This window comes from Epinephelus fuscoguttatus, linkage group LG2 (assembly GCF_011397635.1).
Source record: "Epinephelus fuscoguttatus linkage group LG2, E.fuscoguttatus.final_Chr_v1".
NCBI classification, from domain to species: Eukaryota; Metazoa; Chordata; class Actinopteri; order Perciformes; family Serranidae; genus Epinephelus; species Epinephelus fuscoguttatus.
Genome location: NC_064753.1, coordinates 45,866,342 through 45,885,506, shown reverse-complemented (window position 1 = coordinate 45,885,506; position 19,165 = coordinate 45,866,342). Strand labels below are relative to the sequence as shown.

The 19,165-nt window shown below is 44.2% G+C and overlaps 1 protein-coding gene across 3 annotated transcripts in view; it reads right to left on the bottom strand.

Moving 5' to 3' along the window:
- Positions 1 to 19,165, bottom strand: part of lrp4 (low density lipoprotein receptor-related protein 4) — a 156,530-nt gene that overhangs the window by 31,320 nt on the left and 106,045 nt on the right. For all 3 annotated transcript variants that reach the window (XM_049561475.1, XM_049561481.1, XM_049561489.1), the window contains exons 4-14: positions 16,777 to 16,890; positions 16,548 to 16,664; positions 14,735 to 14,863; positions 9,358 to 9,477; positions 9,019 to 9,144; positions 7,709 to 7,834; positions 7,117 to 7,251; positions 6,532 to 6,657; positions 5,826 to 6,056; positions 4,032 to 4,188; positions 3,256 to 3,473 (exon numbers count right to left, since the gene is read on the bottom strand). In XM_049561475.1, the coding sequence (XP_049417432.1) occupies positions 3,256 to 3,473; positions 4,032 to 4,188; positions 5,826 to 6,056; positions 6,532 to 6,657; positions 7,117 to 7,251; positions 7,709 to 7,834; positions 9,019 to 9,144; positions 9,358 to 9,477; positions 14,735 to 14,863; positions 16,548 to 16,664; positions 16,777 to 16,890 (1,599 nt within the window). The remainder of the gene's footprint in view (positions 1 to 3,255; positions 3,474 to 4,031; positions 4,189 to 5,825; positions 6,057 to 6,531; positions 6,658 to 7,116; positions 7,252 to 7,708; positions 7,835 to 9,018; positions 9,145 to 9,357; positions 9,478 to 14,734; positions 14,864 to 16,547; positions 16,665 to 16,776; positions 16,891 to 19,165) is intronic.

Below are 19,165 nucleotides of genomic sequence, written 5' to 3'. Positions count from 1 at the left end.
AAGTTGCTATGCCAAAAATAAATTGTTTTAATGGGTGCTGTGGTCTAAAAAAGTTTGGGAACCACTGATTAAGACCAAAACAGATTTTTTTTTTAAAAAAAAACTAATCACATTTTCTTTTCTTTTTTTTTTTAAGATACTTTTTTGGGCATTTTTGCCTTTAATGCACAGGACAGGTAAGTATGAAAGGGGGAGAGAGAGAGAGGATGACATGCAGCAAAGGGCCACAAGCTGGATTCGAACCCAGGCCGCTGCAGCAACAGTCTTGTACATGGGGCGCCTGCCCTACCACTAAGCCACCAACGCACCCTAATCACATTTTCAAGCCACTGTCCTGACTTGGTGACACCTGGTGGCAGTGTCAGAAAGCACTGTGGCACACTGGCCACAATTGACACAGTGTGGATAGTCATAATCCCCAGAGGATGAGTCATCCTCTCCAGAGGAAGCACCTTTTCCACTACTTTATCTCCATTGTCACTTTCAGGGAATAATATTACCTCTGCACACTTAATATCTCAATCTAGTTGGCCAATTCCCATAAATTTAACGAGCACATTACTTCCCTCCAGAGGAAGAATGCTTTATATTTTTATGACCCCACTGCAGAGTAGACTTATTATTGTAATAGGCAATAACTGTGTATGTTAGTGAAATTTAAGACTTTATGTTAAGACCTGTTGTCCACAAGGGGGCATTGTTCTGCTGGTGTCTCAAAATGACTTCTTATAGGACTGACTGGAGGTCCGGTGTATCGTCATGCAGCAGACGACTCATTGTGAGGCATCACTGCAGTAAACAGCATTTGTCCTCAGGCAGATGTACTCTATGATCACGCACACACACATATATACACACACACACACACACACACAAACAACCACACGGGAACACACACAGCCCCTTCTCTTCTCTTCCCCCATCTGCACAGGTGTGCAGACTGGATAGCGGCGTTATCCGTGACACCCGCCTCCTGTCCGGCTCCAATGACAGAGGAGCTGGCACAGATCCAGCTAACATGGTCTCTCTCTCTCTCTCTCTCTCTCTCTCTCTCTCACACACACACACACACACACACACACACAGAAAACTATAGGTGTAGGGACATAGACACTCGTTAACATTCCTGGACACAGAGGCTCTGAATGTAACTATGCACACACTCACACTCACACACAGACACAGACACACGCACCCACACACACACACAAACGTCCCATTTGTCCGGCGTGTTGTCTGAGCAAACAGAGGCTGTGGAGGAAGGACAGGGCCAATTACAGCCTTTTATCCTGAGAGCACACATCATTAAGGAGAGCTCACAGGGCTGATGGCGCACACACACACACACACACTCTCATCAAACATTTCCCCTGTCCCTCTCGCTTTTCACACTCTTAAACACTCTTGATCGTCACTCACTCTTTCATACTTGTTTCACTTCATCTGGGAAAAAAAAAAAGAAAGGCCCCAAACTGGAAGCAGCTAAACCTGATAAATGTACAGACGTAATGGACACATCTTACTGCAACACGAGGCCTCAGAGGAAGGCCAGAGTGTGTTTGTGACTGATCAGTACTCTGCCTTCTTACGTCTGGAAATACCAGATCCCCACTTTAAGTGCATACACACATTGTGGGCTTCACTGGAGGAACCAACAACATAAACGGAGGCACGCACAGCTTTACATTGTTATTTATGGAGTCTGTGTGTGTGTGTGTGTGTGTGTATGTCAGTGGTAGGCACATGCCTATGCTCTTTAATGGAAATATGGCATTGATTAACTCCACATGGTATAATGAAGTAGCGTCAGCATGCTACATCTTATATATATCCCCTTGTGTGTTTGTGTTTCTTTGAGTGTGTGTGTGTGTGTGTGTGTGTGTGTGTGTGTGTGTGGTAATTAATGAGGATCTGAAGTCCCGCCAGACCTCTGCACACCACATCTCTCCTATTACTCTCCAGCTCACTCAAAGCTTTCAATGAAAAAAACAAGGCACCAGAAATATGGTTGGAGATGTGTACATTTCTGCTACACCAATCCTGCTTATTGATTCTTGGTTCCGGTGTGTCACACACACCAGAGGCCTCAATTTTCTGAAGATTTCAGTTACCATGATTTCTGTGATTCTTCCGTGCTTCCCCCGAAATATCTAAACCAAGTGCCAGATAATCTCCATCAACAATGAGACCACGGTATTATGGGTTGTCTCATCCTATCTGCCTGGACTTGTACTGAACTACTGCAGTTATAATTGTGTTAATGCAAACATAACATGTCACAGTGTTACAGCATAAGTAGGGATGCTTGATATATATTGGGCCGATAAATTATCAACCGATAATGGGACAGTTTTATAACTATGCATTGTTCGTTGACTTAACAAGGGAGCATCTACACACCTGACACAGCAGGTGTTGGTACATGTACCTTTAAACTTGGTTTGCGAGCCGCCAATAAACACGGAGAAGAAGAAGAACAACAACTGCTTAGAGGGCAAAACATGTCGTGGTGTGGACATCTTTCACAGTTCCAGAGGGAAACAACAGGATTGCGCTGAGGGTCTGATCCCCGACCACCTGACACCAGTTAGACACAACGCTGAAGGACCATCTCCAGAGAGTTAGCACGAGCTAATTAGCAGCAGCGGCTAACATCCAACACCAAGCTTTTAAAAGGCTCATTATCGGTTGAAAAAATCCATATCGGTGCATCCCTATGAATATGTAAAGGTTTCCACCAGCCAGCCATAAGGCTTTTATTGTGAAGCAGCTGCAGCCTCCTCTAGCCTTTATTGTTGAAACTGGCAACTGCAGAGTCCTTATGTGTGAAACTGTATCTTCATTAAAGATATGGAAATTTTCGGTATAATTTTGCAACGTTCTTTTCAAGGTTAACAGAGAAACAGCCACAGTGAGCTAATAAGATGTAGAGTTGCAGGCAACAGGTGCTAACCACAGTTTGAGCCATCATTAAAAAGCATTTTACCAATTTTGTTGTACTAATAAACACCTGTACTGCGATATCTGGGAGAGTTCATGAATGTTTCAGCCCCATTATTTATGCACCAGTTCCCCTCCTTCATAAAAACCCTAAACATGTATGAAACTGTCAAGGAAGGAAGTGGAGTTGTATGTCTATACTTTGCTCTACAGGTATCAATAGCAGAATCAAAAAGCTTGTTTCTTAACAATATGTCAGCTCTATCTGCAACAAACAATTCTGAACTTCCTTGGTGCTAGACCCCGAGGGTTTACCTTGGCTGATGACGGCCTTGCGATTGCGTCCATCCAAGTCTGCCCTCTCGATGACATGGTGCTTGGCGTCCACCCAGTACATGCGGCGGCCAGCGTAGTCAATGGTGAGGCCGTTGGGCCAGAATAGGTGTGTGTCTGCGATGACCCGCCGGTTGGAGCCGTCCATGTTGGCGTACTCGATGCGAGGTGTGTTGCCCCAGTCCGTCCAGTAGATCTTACTGAGGTGGAAAGTGGGACGGTCACAGTTAGTTTACTTGTTGTTTACTTATTGTTCACTTGTTGTCAGGAGGTGAACAGACTGCTGTCAGGATTTAAGACACAGCTGGTGCCTGATTAAATAAAAAGTCTCCTCTGTCCTCAACATTCGTGTCCTCCTCATCATCATTCATCTGCTCTGACCGACCTCAGAGGGGAGAGCTACTTTTTTTTAATATATTTTTCAATTATCCCATGCAAATGAGCTGCCTAATAAGCTGAATGAGTTTTCCAGCTTAAAATTTCTCTGGGGCTTCATCTAAAACTCTTTCCTGCCACTGCAGCATATGAAGCCGGGGATGAAAACACACTTAACTGCTGCCCCTTTCATGAAATACTTGTTCCACACAGATGCTCGCCTGTGGGCACTGCTGTGCTGCCAAACTTTAATCCCTGCTCTGCTGCTACAGTACAATACAACTGGGACACATCCAGAGGGGATATGTATATATGAGTGTGTGTGCATTTGAAACCATCTGTAGTGAATTATACAGTTTGGGTGTGTGTGTTTGGACTCGTACCCCTCGATGGGGTGCAGAGCGATGGCTCGGGGCTTCTCCATGTTCTGCCACAGCAGCACCTTGCGGTGTGTCCCGTCCAGGTTTGCCACCTCGATACGGGACGTTCCTGAGTCTGTCCAGTACAACTTGTCATGGATCCAGTCTATGGCCAGTCCACCTAAAGAGAAAGAAACATTTGAATGTTGACAGAATATGGGCCTATTTTGTATTAAACCGTGCTATGTCATGTTTTACAACAGTCATTTTTAAAACTGTCTCCACTAGTGCAGTGTCAGTTCAAAACATGCCTGTTCGGTACGGGCTGATTGCTGACTGCAGCTTTCTCTGAAGCCGCTCATCAAAACAACTTTACACTCAACACTGTGCTTTGCTGGGTCCTAATCAATACACCTGCCATGACATCACTGCATCCCCCAGCAGCTGGAGTGTACATGTCCTTTGCTAACAGCTAGCTATTTGGGATCAGGCTATTTCCAGGAATAAAATACTCATTCCAAAAGTTTGATTACTGATGCTTGAAATGTTGCGATGTGACATCAGCTCTCTCTGTCTTCCTCTGTTCATTCATTCATTCTCCATAACCGCTTATCCTGTTGGGGGTCATGGAGTAGCTGGAGCTCATGCCAGCTGACACTGGGCAAGGGCGGGGTCGCCACTTTATCGCCGGTCTGAAAGCGATAGATATAGATAGATATGGACTGTGGGAGGAAGTTGGAGGACCCACAGAGAACATGCAGACTCCACACAGAAGGGCACCCTGGATTCTACCCAGGAACCCTCTTGCTGTGAGGCGACAATGCTAACCACTGCACCACCCTGACGCCCTCTTCTTCTGTTCTTAAATGTATTGTGGCAAGTGACGGGGAGCGAGCTGTACCCAGAACACAGTTCAGCGGTGTAACAGTTAAGAAGGGTCCCCTCTCAATACACAACGCACCACTAATTAATATGTCCCGTAGATCTCAAGAGTTCCCATTCAACACTACAACTTCCTTGGATCGTCAGCAATACACTCATCAAGTGTGAAGTCGATCGGATGAACTGTTGTCAAGAAAACTGAAGGACAGACATACACAGAGAAAGACAGATCGACCGACAGAGACTTCTTCCATTTTTAGTTAGCTGTACGTCTTAAACACAAAAGATCCGTGTTGGCAAATGAGCTTTAAATGTATCATCAGTGGTTGTATTTTCCACTTTGGACAGACCAGGTTGGCTATTTCACTCTGCTTCCAATGTTTATGCTAAGCCAAGGAAGCTAAAATACAATTCCAGTTAGAGTTAGTTTTGGTAAGAAGTGAAATAAATGTATTTCCCACAATGCTTAACTATTCCTTTAAGTGTCATTTCACTGTATGTACTATTTACTTTAGTCTCCATGTACATGCTTTTACAACGTGTGATCTGAACATCATGGCAGTAAAGTTTAAAAAATGTAAGTTAAAATGTAAAGAAGAAAAAAGTGATGCCAGAGAAATTCACTAAAGACAAAACAAACAAGAGGGTCAAACAGACCAAGAGGGACACAGAGAGTACATAAGAACCAGAGATACTGAAGCAAGATGCAAGAAAGTAAAGAAAAAACATGGAGAGTGGAAATAAGACAGAAAGACTTGAGTCTGAACAGCATTGATGTCATACTGCTGAACTCATATATGAAGAAGGTGATTGATGAAGTGAGTGGGAGCAGAGTATACTTGGACAGAAAGCAGCCGAGTTTAATAAATGGGATGAATGACAAATGGGCCTGCTGTCCTACATGTGAACCTGCATCCGATTGGCTGCTGTACCCACCTGGGCTCTCCAGACCAGTGGAGACGACCTCCTCTACGTTGGAGCCGTTGAGGTTGGCCTTCATGATGCGGTCAAGCGTCACGTCGGACCAGAAGACCAGCTCGCGACTGTGGTGGAAGTCCAGGGCGATGGCGTTCTCCAGGTTGTTGAGCAGCAGGGTGTACTCAGAGCGGTGCGGCAAAACCTGACGGATGTCGATGCGGTTGGCAAAAAGCAGCACCGGCTCTGGACCTAAAGGAGGTCGGAAAGACCAACAGGAACGATGTGAATTAAAGTGGAAAAGAAAACAGTGAGAAACCAAACATGAAGTGAAAGTTGGAGAGTAAGCAAAGAGACAAAAAGTCTGAGTTAGGACCGATGGTCACTTTTAATAACAACAAGCATTAATCTCACTGGAGGTGAAGGTCGGGGTCCTGGCAGCTGCCTGACAGACAGTCCTGACCTGGGTTTAACTCTGGTGTGCCGCAGATTGATGGGCTGCTGTACCAGGCCTGCACTCTACCTTCACTGCATTATCTAAATCTAGTCCAGACCCTCCGAATGAGCCAACCTCATTCTGAGTAAAGACCCCGGAGCAGAGGAATGGATACAGTTACCGCTGCAGCAAGTATAAACACTACGCAACCGTGTTTTTATTGGAGGTCAAACCCCTGCAACTTCTCTGTGGTCACATGTCAAGGTTGAAATAAAGTACAGTGGTTTTTACCCAGAGCTTTGCAGCTGCGCTTGTCAGGTCGGAGCTCGTAGCCCTGGACGCACCAGCACTGGAACCCCCCCTCCGTGTTGGTACAGCCCTGGCTGCAGTAGCCTTCTTCGGCACACTCGTCCACATCTGGAATGGGAGCAGAGGACAAGAGGGGAGGGACAGAGAGACACTGGCGTCAAACTCCTGCAGGGTTAACAATGATTTCAAGACACAGAGCATGTGCACTGAGGGGGCTGAAAGGTGAAAAACTCATTCGCACTTTTGGAACACTTCCTACGTCTCGTTACACCCCTTAAATTCTAAATTAATTTCTTGACCTTGCAAAAACACTCGCAGAATGTGGAAACGAAGATTATCTCTCCATGAGATTCAAAATCCTGGCAATAAAACTTTAAACTCGTGGAACTAATCCCAGATTCAGGTCCACACCAAATCCTAATCAATAAATTCTCAGCCTAAAACTTAACTCTCCGGAAAGTTCCATGGAAATATTTTTGGGAGATATCCTGCTGACATGAAGACAAACTGACTAACAGAAGGAACTCTCTCACACACACACACACACACACACACACACAGTAGTACCCTGGCAGGCTTTGCCGTCGTCCATCAGTCGGTATCCAGTGTGACAGGTGCACTGGACCAGTCCTCTGACCATCTGACACTTCTGGGAGCAGCCTCCGTTATTCTGGTTACAGTTGCCCTCGCTGGAGCGCGGACCTGCATGCGGCGCGGAAACATTACAGGAACATAAACACAGCATGCTGATTCAGTATAAATACAACCACACGCTGTAAAAAAGTATGACTCATCTGGTGCAGAGCCTTGAAATATTTTAAGCCTGCGAGCAGCGAGGCCTGAGGGTGGTGATGTCGGGCAGCGTGGTGCAGGCTGAGATAGCTCAACAAACACAGGCCAGATTGCCATTAAATTACTTTGCAGACAGCTTGACCTTTCCTCGAGTGCCACCTAAATCTCACCTTGACAAACATTTTCATGCCTGCCACGAGAATTTCAATTAACATTCATTAAGTTTAATCAGTCTTAATGACTCAGACATTGCTATGGCAGTCTTAGCCCTTCAAAGTAAGAGTGTTGTCAGACTCATGCATGCTCTAAAGGGAAGATAAAGGCTGAATTTAAAGACTTAACATCCAGATATACTGTATCAACTCACGGCAGTCATGATGTGGGTGTTCGTCAGTCCCGTCTCCGCAGTCGTTGACCTCATTGCACACCTTCCTCTGACCGATACAGCGTCCGTTCCCACACTGGAACTGATCAGGAGCACATGGGGGACTCTCTGTGGGAAGGTATGATTAAATATCCCGTGAGACAACAACTGTCTTCACACTCTGCAGTCCCACACACAGATAGAACAATTATAGCATCAGCTCTTTATCTCCCACTCTGCTCTTCACTTAACAAATTGTTACTCATACATGACACGTTGCAGAGAAAAAAAAGTGGTAGCTTTGAGTACATCTCTATTAAATATGAGAGCTTAAGTGTTTTATATTTCCACTAACTTCCCCTTCCACATCAGGCCTACCACCTGAGTATATCGTTATATGTAACTGTTTATTAACCATTTATCTGTAAGTCTTTGAGCCCTGTTTCCACATGGTAGTTCAGTTCAGTACGCATTTTTTTCTGTTTCCACAGTGAAAAGTTGTGGATGGTACCAATGGAACCGTTCCGTACCGTCTCCATGTTTGGTCCCCCCTCTGTTGGGGTACCCACATTTAAGGGTACTGTTTGCGGTGGAAACGCTAAGTGGACCTTGGGTCTGGGTACCATGTCTGAAGAGTCACTTTTGGTTCCAAAGGTACCGTACTGAAAGTGTTTGGTGGACACGGGGTTATAGAGACTTCTAACATGGGAGGCCAAACTACAGGGAAAAGTATAAATGATGCAAATGGCATTTTGATTTGATGCAAGCGTGCAGCCATAGAAATGACATCATGGATTTTAATATTTCATTACATATAAATGAAGTGCTACAAATAAAAAACAAAGACATTTCAGACAAGAAAAAAAAACACTTGTTGTACTGAGTGAGAACAAATGTATATTATCTTTGAAGCTGTAAAGTTAAGGGAAATATCAGGGTTCAAGAGGTTTATGCAAAGTGATCTGGAACTCCTTTACCATCATGGCTCGGGTTCTAGATGGATAGTATCCAAAAATAGAGTTAAACCGTTCCATCTCTCCCTCCTCTCTGCTGCCTGTTTATTGTTCAATTCTATCTCAACACACAGGCCTGTTTCTGTAGTTTGTCCACAGGTCGGTGTTTCCCCAGCGAAGGATCTGCCAAACTGATAAGTCTGTTGTTTGAAAGCAACTGTGTGTTTCGACCAAATAAAAGAAAGAAGGCTAAAGTGAGTTTGTGAGTAGAGGAGGGCTGTTCTGAGCCGTTGTCATGGCTACCATTGAAGCTGGTGTTATATTTAGCTTCTGAAAACAAGATAACAACTGCAGTCTTACCAGTTTTCTCGCAGCCCTCTTCATCACTGCGGTCGGAGCAGTCAGGCTCGCCATCGCATCTCCATGACAACCGGACGCAGCGTCCAGTGCCGCAGCGGAACTGATCGGCCGTGCACATGGACGTGGCTGCAGGCAACACAAACACACAGAAACACACACGTTTCATCCTTTGGCTCTTAGATCAGGTGATTTCAGATATTCTGAGTGATCATCTTGTTTTTCCATCAGCAGCATGAGGTCAGATAAAAGGCTGGGATTGAATATGAAGGAATATAAAACTAGACATGCATATATTGAGCACATATTTATTCAGTTATTGTGATGAGAGCAGCTACTCACTGCAGTTCTTCTCATCCGACTGGTCGTCACAGTCGAATTCGCCGTCACACCTCCAGCCGGCGTTGATGCACATCCCGCTGCTGCACATGAACTCAACTGATCTGCATGGCTGGTGGGAAGCTACACACACACACACACACACACACACACACACACACACACAGAATGACATCAGAAACCACAGCAGGCAAGACAGCTGTAATTTCACCACCTTTACAGCGGAAATCTGTAGCTCATCAGTGGTTTATAACCTCGGGGTGAAAACTTTCATGAGAGGTTACAACATCATTTTTAAATGTGCAACTTCTTTTAGGGGTGGTAAAAAAATTATAGTTTTTCTCTTGGTGTTTATTATCATGTAAAAAATTCTAAATATGCTCGCGTTGTTTTCAAAAAGCAGCGTTGAAAGAAAATTGCTGGTTTACAATTGAATAAAGATACACGATGGAGGTCTCAACTGATCCTCTCAGTTTCTAGTAACAGAGACTCCAACCCATGTAGTATCCAAATTATATTTAGTCTGATTGGGTTGGATAATGGTCCATTCTATCTGAATATATTTGTTAACACAATCAGTCAATCAAGTGGCAGCAACTCAATGTATATAGGCATGTAGACATGGCGAAGACGAGCTGCTGAAGTTCAAACTGAGCATCAGAATGATGAAGAAAGATGATCTAAGTGACTTTGAACGTGCCATGGTTGTTGGTGCCAGACGGGCTGGTCTGAGTCTTTACTGGGATTTTCACACACAACCATCTCTAGGGTTTACAGAGGATGGTCCCAAAAAGAGAAAATATCCAGTGAGCCAAAACGCCTTGTTGGTGCCAGAGGTCAGAGGAGAATGGCCAGACTGGTTCAAGATGATAGAAAGGCAACAGGAAGTCAAATAAGCACTGGTTCCAACCAAGGTGTGCAGAAGACCATCTCTGAAGCAACAACACCTTGTCCAACCTTGAAGCAGATGGGCTACAGCAGCAGAAGACCACACCAGGTGCCACTCCTGTCAGCTCCTGCAAGCATGGATCCATCCTGCCTTGTATCAACGCTTCAGGCTGCTGCTGGTGGTGTAATGGTGTGGGGGAGATTTTCTTAGTACCAACTGAGCATGGTTTAAACACCACAGCCTACCTGAGTATTGTTGCTGAGCGTGTCCATCCCTTTATAACCACAGTGTACCCATCTTCTGATGGCTACTTCCTGCAGGATAACGCACCATGTCACAAAGCTCACATCATCTCACACATGACAATGAGTTCACTGTACTCCAATGGCCTCCACAGTCACCAGATCTCAGTCCAATAGAGCACCTTTTGGGTGTGCTGGAACGGGAGATTCTCATCATGGATGTGCAGCCGACAAATCTGCAGCAACTGTGTGATGTCATCATGTCAATATGGACCAAAATCTCTGAGGAATGTTTCCAGCACCTTGTTGAATCTGTGCCACCAAGAATTAAGGCAGTTCTGAAGGCAAAAAGGGTCCAACCTGGTACTAGGAAGGTTTACGGATCAGCTTTGATCACTTGGTCTCAGGAGTAAAAGGTTGAACCATGAAGTGACAGAAAAAGAATGATGTGTTGCTGCCATTATAAACTGCGGCTGCTTGTTGACTGGTGTAGCACTGTGCTGCTGCCAGTGATGGTCGTCTCACTGTCCGGGTCTGTCCGGGTCAACCATGTGTTGGATCAGGTCCAATTATCCTCGGGGCTATTTCAGATCGCGTCTTTCTTTTTTTTTACGATAATATATGCCCATGGGAATCGGGTGGGTTTTAGATCTGACCACTGACGTTATATTGTCATATGAATAGAATACAAGTAACTTTTTATGCTCTCCATAAAAAGTGAGAAAGACAAGTGCAAAAACACAAACTAACAGCATTTCATACCAGTGACATTTCCTTCCCCATAAGCATTAATTGCTTGTGTTTATTTTGGCTGCTTTATGATCATCCCTGACTAGAGATCATAGCCGTCCCACCTTTAAATCTCCCACCACATCTCAACATGTGATCAGATCAAAGTGAAGCTCAAACTGGCAGCAGATGAGGACGGAGGTGGACGAGAAGATTAAAGCTGAATCAAACATAAGTATCTTAAATCCCAGCGAGTGTGTATGTGCGTGTGTTCTTTTGACATGTTTCCTCCTGACGGCACGAGTCGGCTCCCATCAAAGTCACAGTGGGCGTGAGATAATGGAGGAACAAAATGACAAACGAGGGAATGCAGGGGGAAGAAAGGCATTGAAAAAAAAACAGACGGAGATGTTGCAGAGCTTCAAGCATCCCCGCGCAGGCTTATCAGCTGGGCAAGAGAAGACAGAGATGATCAAAAAAGCAAAACAGCAGGTGGCTCTCCCACAGAGAGAGACTTATAGGTCACAAGAATCAGCGTGGGATGCCGACGAACACACTGACGCCCACACACACTCAAATGTGATTCGTCCACCCTTCATCTCACTCCTTGTCTTTCTCTCTCCCTCCCTCACACATACACACACACACACACACACACCAACGATGCTCTTTCATCTGCTCAGCTATGCAGCCGAAAGCAGTATCAGTGTTCGCAAGCGGTAACAAGGCATGCAAGTGTGAGTGTTTTGGGATGTTTGTGTGTGTGTGTGTGTGTGCATTCACATAAGGGGGAGGGAGGGAGTGAGAGAGGCTTCTTCTCTAACAAAGCGCCCTTCATGTGTCTGGAGAGTCGATGCCAAGGAATGCTGTCTGAGGATGGGCCGTCTTATGCCTCTGAGGAATGCCTCCTCTGTGTGTGTGTGTGTGTGTGTGTGTGTGAGCGTGTGTGTGTCCACAAACTATCTGTATGTTTCAGAAGACGTCTTTGGACTTTTTTAAACGAATCATGAAATGAAATTTAGAGGATTTTATGCACTAAAAAAAGTGAACACTGGGCAAATTCTGGTCACAAATAACATTGAATATGAAAAAAGTAAGAATAAATGGGATGTTTCAGAGCGCAGGACAGCAGGAAATGACCAGTTAGGGAACATGAGATCCAGCTGGTTTCAGTACATGAGACAGGAAGTGGATTGATCTGTTAACCTTGTTGGTGTTTAATACAACATGCGGTGCAAAAAGTCCTGTCATTACTGAGTGCAGAAGTCACCAACAGGATTTTGTGTGCATTCTTAAATCTTTATCATGTGAGACTTTTCAAAGACGCACGCAAACCAACCGTGTGTGTCTTCTGCAATACCTGATTTATCTGGATCTGATATGTGCACCAGCTTTTTTTTTTATACTGCAAAGTTATTTTAAGTATTTCCAGGACCTTCCTCCTGTCTGTTTTTTAACTTTTTAAAAGCTTTGATGCCAGCTCAACTTTCCAAAAGAGAAATGTTAAACACTTCAGAAGTGAGGCAGCAATTAAAAAACCTGGGTGTGGGAGGATACGAGGGAGAAACAGAGAGCAGCTCAGTCTGCTAACATGACCAAATGATATTACGAAACCTTGAAGCTGTGCTTATCGCGCTGCAGATAAACACATCAAAGGGGGAACCCTGGTGTGTGTGTGTGTGTGTGTGTGTGTGTGTGTGTGTGTGTGTGTGTGTGTGTGAGAGAGAGAGAGGGATGTGGTGGGTGGTTATAGACAATGAGCGCATGAAACAAACGTGAGAAATCAGAGAGGAGAGAATGAGGAGGGAGATGCTGAGAGATTTGTCAGCAGCAGGCAGCGTCTCTGGAGTGAGGAGCGCGAAACATGATAGTCTGTGTTAATCAGGACCATGGCTTCACACTGTGTGTGTGTGTGTGTGTGTGTGTGTGTGTGTGTGTGTGTGTGTAAGATACAGTGACAGAAAAGATCTAACAGACAGAATGTTTTCCAGTTCTGACAGATGCTGTGGAGCAGCTGTTCCTCAGCTTAGCCTGACGTCAACCGGCTTTTATAACATGAAATCGACACTGAACGTTAGGATGTTTTTCCGATGTATTTCTGTACGCTATCACATATTTATGAATAAAGGGGTAAAGTTCTTAAAAAAAGTTTTAACCACCAAAAAGTAGGGCTTCATGATGACTGCGTTGGTGTCATTTGACCATTTTGATTTTAAGCTCAAAGAAACTGTGTTGGGCATTCGAATGAATGAATGAATCAGTGAATTGTAGAAATGATCAACAGGATAATCAAAATCGATTCAGTCAGTGCCCACTTGCTCAATCGGTGCAACCCACAGATGTATAAAGAGAACTGGACACAGCGTTGGAGGCAGGACCTCGTTCATCTCTACAAAAGTTGCTCAGTGGCACATGAAGCCAAAAACGTTCAACGGCCACACATAAAATGACCCAGATGATCAGTGCTGCTTCCACATTATTGCGCCCATAGAGCAGGTGCATTAGGCTGAGCTGGCTACTTCTGTTTTAGCGCTCTGCTAACGTGAATGGGGATGAAATGATTTAATCGTATGGCTCTTTTAGACTTAACAAATCTTATCAGATGATATGGATCAAATCCTAAAAGGAAAACTCGTCATTCTGCAGAGGGTGTGGTGCTCAAAAAAACATATCCACTGATTTACAGATGTCTCTTTAATAATGTAAGTCTATGGGGAAAAGTTTTCCTGGGCCCAATGGCATCACGTGACACACCCAGGAAGTTGTAATTCCACAGTTTGACCACTAGAAGAACTGGCTCCAAAGCATGGTGCACTTCCTGGCAGCCTGATGCAACCACTTAAAATAATTAATGCCTAAACTTCCCGTTCAGATAAGCCCATAATGCACTCTTAAACTACAGATGAACCTCTTCTGCAAGCTGCAGGACATGAGGATGACTCGCTGTTTGGGGACATGTGTGCAGCAGTGCCATTGGAGTGCGTGGCTGGAAAGAGTGAAGAAGAGAAGGAGAAGGGCTGGAGAGAGGAAAGACAGTTGCCAGGAGGAGAAAAGAAACTTAACTCTCATCTAATGGCAACACAGAGGACTGGTCTCCCAGAGGAGCTTCTTCTCCTGCTCGAGATGCTGTTTAGTGAGAGCCAAGAGCGCTGCCATGGATCATACAGAGTACATGCAGCCGCTTGCTGTGAGCTTTACACCAGCAGGACAGGCTGGATCAGTCGCTTCGCTGTAACAATGGGTATTGTTTTCTTCTTGGACTTCCACCAAGTTTGCATCTTAGATCTTCAAATTGAGGACGTTTTGTGCAGGGATATTTGCCAGATGTTTCCTCTTTTAAGAGTTCGTGGTGTAGACTGCATTTAGAAACAGGTTTAAGGTTTTACCATGTACAAGTTAAACTGAAATATCATGCACTATACTAATATATAGGCCATAACTGTGGATTCCTTTGAGGTTTGAAGTTAACAAACACCCGAAGTCAGTTCATAAGTTTGCAAGTGTGTTTGTGCGTGCTTACAGCAGTCCGACTCGTCTGACCAGTCTCCGCAGTCATCGTCTCCGTCACAGTGGTAGATGTCCAGGATACAGCGGCCGTATGCACACTGGAACTCCTCCACGCTGCAGGTGGCTGCCATCACATCTGAGGCTGCACACACACACACACACACACACACACACACAGAGACATGTTAAACAGATGCTGGGAAAGATGGTGCGGCAGCTGGCTGTCTGAGGCTCTTTGAAGCTTCCACTCTCCTCTGCAGAGTCTGTCAGAAACTATACATGAAATGAAGGAAGCTCAGCTCTCTATTAAGACAGTGAACATGTTTACATGCTGTGCAGTAAATTGATTACTGGAAGATCTTAGTTTACATGCAGCTGGTCAGTAATCAGATTCGTCCTCTTCTTGAGGCCACAGTTTTGAATCATGATACTGCAGCCGGGAGGCAACACACTCTCTTGTGATGTTTGAATTTCACAAATTGCGTACTGTTCAGATGTGGAAACTTATTTCAGCCTGCCTTTGGATTATTTTGGATACGAGGACGAGCAGGTGCTGTGGGTAATGGGTTTTCTTTTCATCCTGCCGCTGCTGCTCCAGAGATAAGTTCCCCGTTTGATACATTTGCTCTGTTATGAAAGATCCATTAAAAACACAGTTTAAAAAAATAAAAAATGAGCAACGTTAACTGGATTCTTTTACACAGATTCAGGAAACTGAGCTTCTCACTTCTCATTAACATGACAAGACAACAAAACTAGTACGTTATGTGAACACAGTAATTGATGGGCTGTCAGGCTTCTCATGAACAACACATTTTGGATGCTTTAGTTTTTAGCTGTAGCTGATTATTTATCTGAATTGACCCAATTATATAATGACACTCCTACATCAACACTCAGCTGAAAATCTTTATAGGAAGACAACACAATAAACAATAACTTGCGGAGAAAGACATTGAACCCCTTCATTAAACCATTATTTTACACTCGTGCAGTCTCATGACAGCATAAACATTTATTAAAGGAGCTCAACATCCAAAGCAAATCAGTGATTCACAGTCTGGGATGGGGTTGTCTGCACTCAGCTCTCAATATGGAGGTGGCTGAGCCAACCGCTAGCAGCTAACGATGCTAATAGCGTGAATAGTGCTTACAGTGGACTTCACTCTCTGCTCAGGATGCCATTACTCCACTGTGTCTTTCAATAGCAAAGAGCTGTCTACTATTATATTAACGTTCTGAATGTTGCAAAGCCTCCTGAGACCCTGTGTTGTCATATGAGGACATCACATTTTGGGTTTACTTGAGCTAATACTTCATTCTGCTTAACTTAGACCTGTTGTCCTCCTTCGTGGACACATTTTTGTGCCACCTATTGGTAGCAAGAGCACAGTACACCAATCCACATAAAACCAAGGTGGCAGCCATCTCTGCTAAGTCAGTCTGCAGCTGATCCTGACACTAAAGACACAAAATCTGATCACATTTAATGGTTGAAACTTGTTTATTTATGATTAATAATGTTTGTAGTTTGATTTGCCAACATTTTTTTTGCAACAGCAACAAGCTAAGACACTGTTTATTAGGAGGTACTCTTTTGAAAACATTGGGACTTAATTATCATCAACAAAGTTGATTTTTTTCCTATACTTATCGGGTCCTAGTGATCCCAAATAGCTAGGAAAATTCAAAAATGCATACCAAACAAAAGTTCAGGTCTCAGGAGGATAGTGCTCCTGTGTGTGGCTGCTTTACCCTGAGAAGCATTAAGCCCTGTTTCTTCCTGTGTCTTTCTTAAACGCACACAAATACCCAGAGTAACTTACGGCAGTTTTCCTCATCTGATCCGTCCTTACAGTCCGTGTCTCCATCACAGTACCAGTGTTCAGCGATACAGCTGCCATCTGTGCAGCGGAACTCCTTGTCCGAGCATTTCCGCATGTCTGGTCAGAAATAAACAAACGAACCTCCGGTCATATTGATAAGACTGTGGGGATGAAGACGTGTTTGCATGATGATGTTCGTGTGTGCATGTGTGTAGATATGTGTACCTACCACACTGTTCGTCACTGTTGTCCCCACAGTCGTTGTCGCCATCGCAGTGCCAGAGGCTGCGAATACAGTAGCCATTCTGGCAGTGAAACTCGTCCTCTTCGCACTCTCTGGGAGCTGCATAGAGAAGAGGAAAGAGGGAGGTTTCAGTGGATGAGTAATGAGGATACAACAAAAGCAAAGAGCAGATACTGTACAACTGTGTGATAAGAGGAAGCCATCCCTGAGCACTGCTGACTTTATATCTACAGCTGCACCGACACCAGGGAAACTGTGGCCTTTTATGTCAGGCTCAGAGCTGGGGAGAAGTAAGTGAGATTTTTCTCTTTGTAAACAGGCTGAAGTCTCCTGAGGCTGCAGGTCTACGGCTCAAAGACCTACAGAGCGAACACATGACATTTGATCAACAGCTACTGAAACTCAGTGAGGAGGAGGCCTGAAGAAAGTCATACTGAGTGTGTGTACGGTCACTGACTGTTCCCAGTAAAACATTTGCTTTAATTGCTGTCTAATTTTACTCAGACAGCACTTTGCCAAGATGTGTAACAAGTGCTGTACACACAAAACCAAACCACCTTAATGGCTGGCTGTAAAAAAAACAACCAGTGATTTGTCCTTCAGGAAACACAAAGGTTGTGGTCAGCTTGAATTAATGTTGGTTACAGTAAATACCAACAGTGACAAGCTTCCATGGAAAAAAGAATTAAAACTTCCAAAGAAATATGGCAAACCAAATGTTAAGCATAGCCTTCATCTCCATTGTCCATCTGTGTGCTCAGTGTTTTCCAATCACGTGTAGTTTTACCAAAATACATGTTAATACACTGCATCGCTTTGTTGGTCAGAATACGTTTACAGTTCTACTGTGAAGGTGTCAGTGGGCTACAACCGCAGAGTCTCTCAGATGGTCGAACAGTGTCTAAAACCTCCTCCCACACCTTTAAGATGCTGGAATTAGAAGAGCTGCATTCTGCAACTTTCTGAAAATGACAATCAGACATTCACACACAGTTTACAAAGCGATGAGCCAAGTGTTGGGATGAGAAAGTAGGCACGATGACTTCTCTCTTCTTCCATGTGAACAACCAAGTGCAATGAGCCTGTCTGGAGAGACTGTTTAAAAACGTGCACTATTATCCCCATTTTCAAACTTTTATCACCTCTGGACTTTTCTCTGGCAGCTGACTTTATACCCCAACTTCCAGTGTGATTGTTTGAAACAGCTATGAGAACTTCTGCCTTCAGATGTGGTCAGAAGACGCATTGTACTTAATTTTGAGGATAGTGACACCTTAAAATAGAAAAGTATGCTGTCACAGCTCTAAAAGAACAAGTTTGAGAGATCTAGACCAAAAAAAGTCTGTAATCTGCTGTTATTTGTAAAAGATGTGGCTGTCTAGAAAGTATCGTACACATAATATTCTCTATCCCAGTGGTTCCCAACTGGTGGGTCCTGTATCCATTCTGATTGGACTGCAAGGGACTCACGAAGGTGTCACACACTTTATTTTTGAAGTACAGTGAATTTCCAGCACTTTGACAGCGACAGCTAACTAGCTCAATGACACGACCAAATGCAAGTATGTTGAATACACTGAACTTTGTGGAACTTGAAGAAATTACTAAAGAGAAGTCTGGACCCCATGGCTGGACCAGTTTCACTGCTCTATCTTATCATGCACAAGTTAAATTTTGTCTGTTTCAAGAGGAGGTGGATGTCCCACCATTGGTTTGCTTCTGGCATCACAATCTCTATAATCAGATTTGCACAGGTTAGCAACGGTTTTAGTATCAAAAGCGTTCTAGTCTAGTAGTATTGACGAATCATGTTTGAGCTGCAGGTAAGCAGTCCATGTGGGGAGCAACACAGGTAGAACCCAGTGGTCGACATGCAATCTTGAAACCCTTGGCAAATGTGCGACAACAATTTAGCTTTTTATTGGCTTTTCTTGTCTGCAAATATAGGATGATATCTGTTTTTAGGGATTAGCCAAATTAACCAGTGCAAGGAATTGGAAGTCTTGGCCAAGGTATCCACTTGCTACACAAGAACCTTTATCACCATCAAACGCCAGTGAGTTACCAGATTGCTGGTATTCTACCATCCAGACAGCAACGGTGTTAATGGTGCAGTGTTGTTTTATTAACTTCACCAGCAGGACTGAGCAAAAACATACAAGCTGTAGCAGCACCGGGCGCACACACACACATATGCATGCTATTACTTGAACATGGTTCAGACCGAACAACGGCTTTCTTTCCAGGTCCTATTTGGGTCGCAGACAGGTTATGCTGCCACCTACTGGTGAGCTCAACAAGGTGTATCACAAATGTTAGCAAATTATTAAACATAGCAACTTCTTAAACAAATGTTTAAGTACAGGAAATGGGT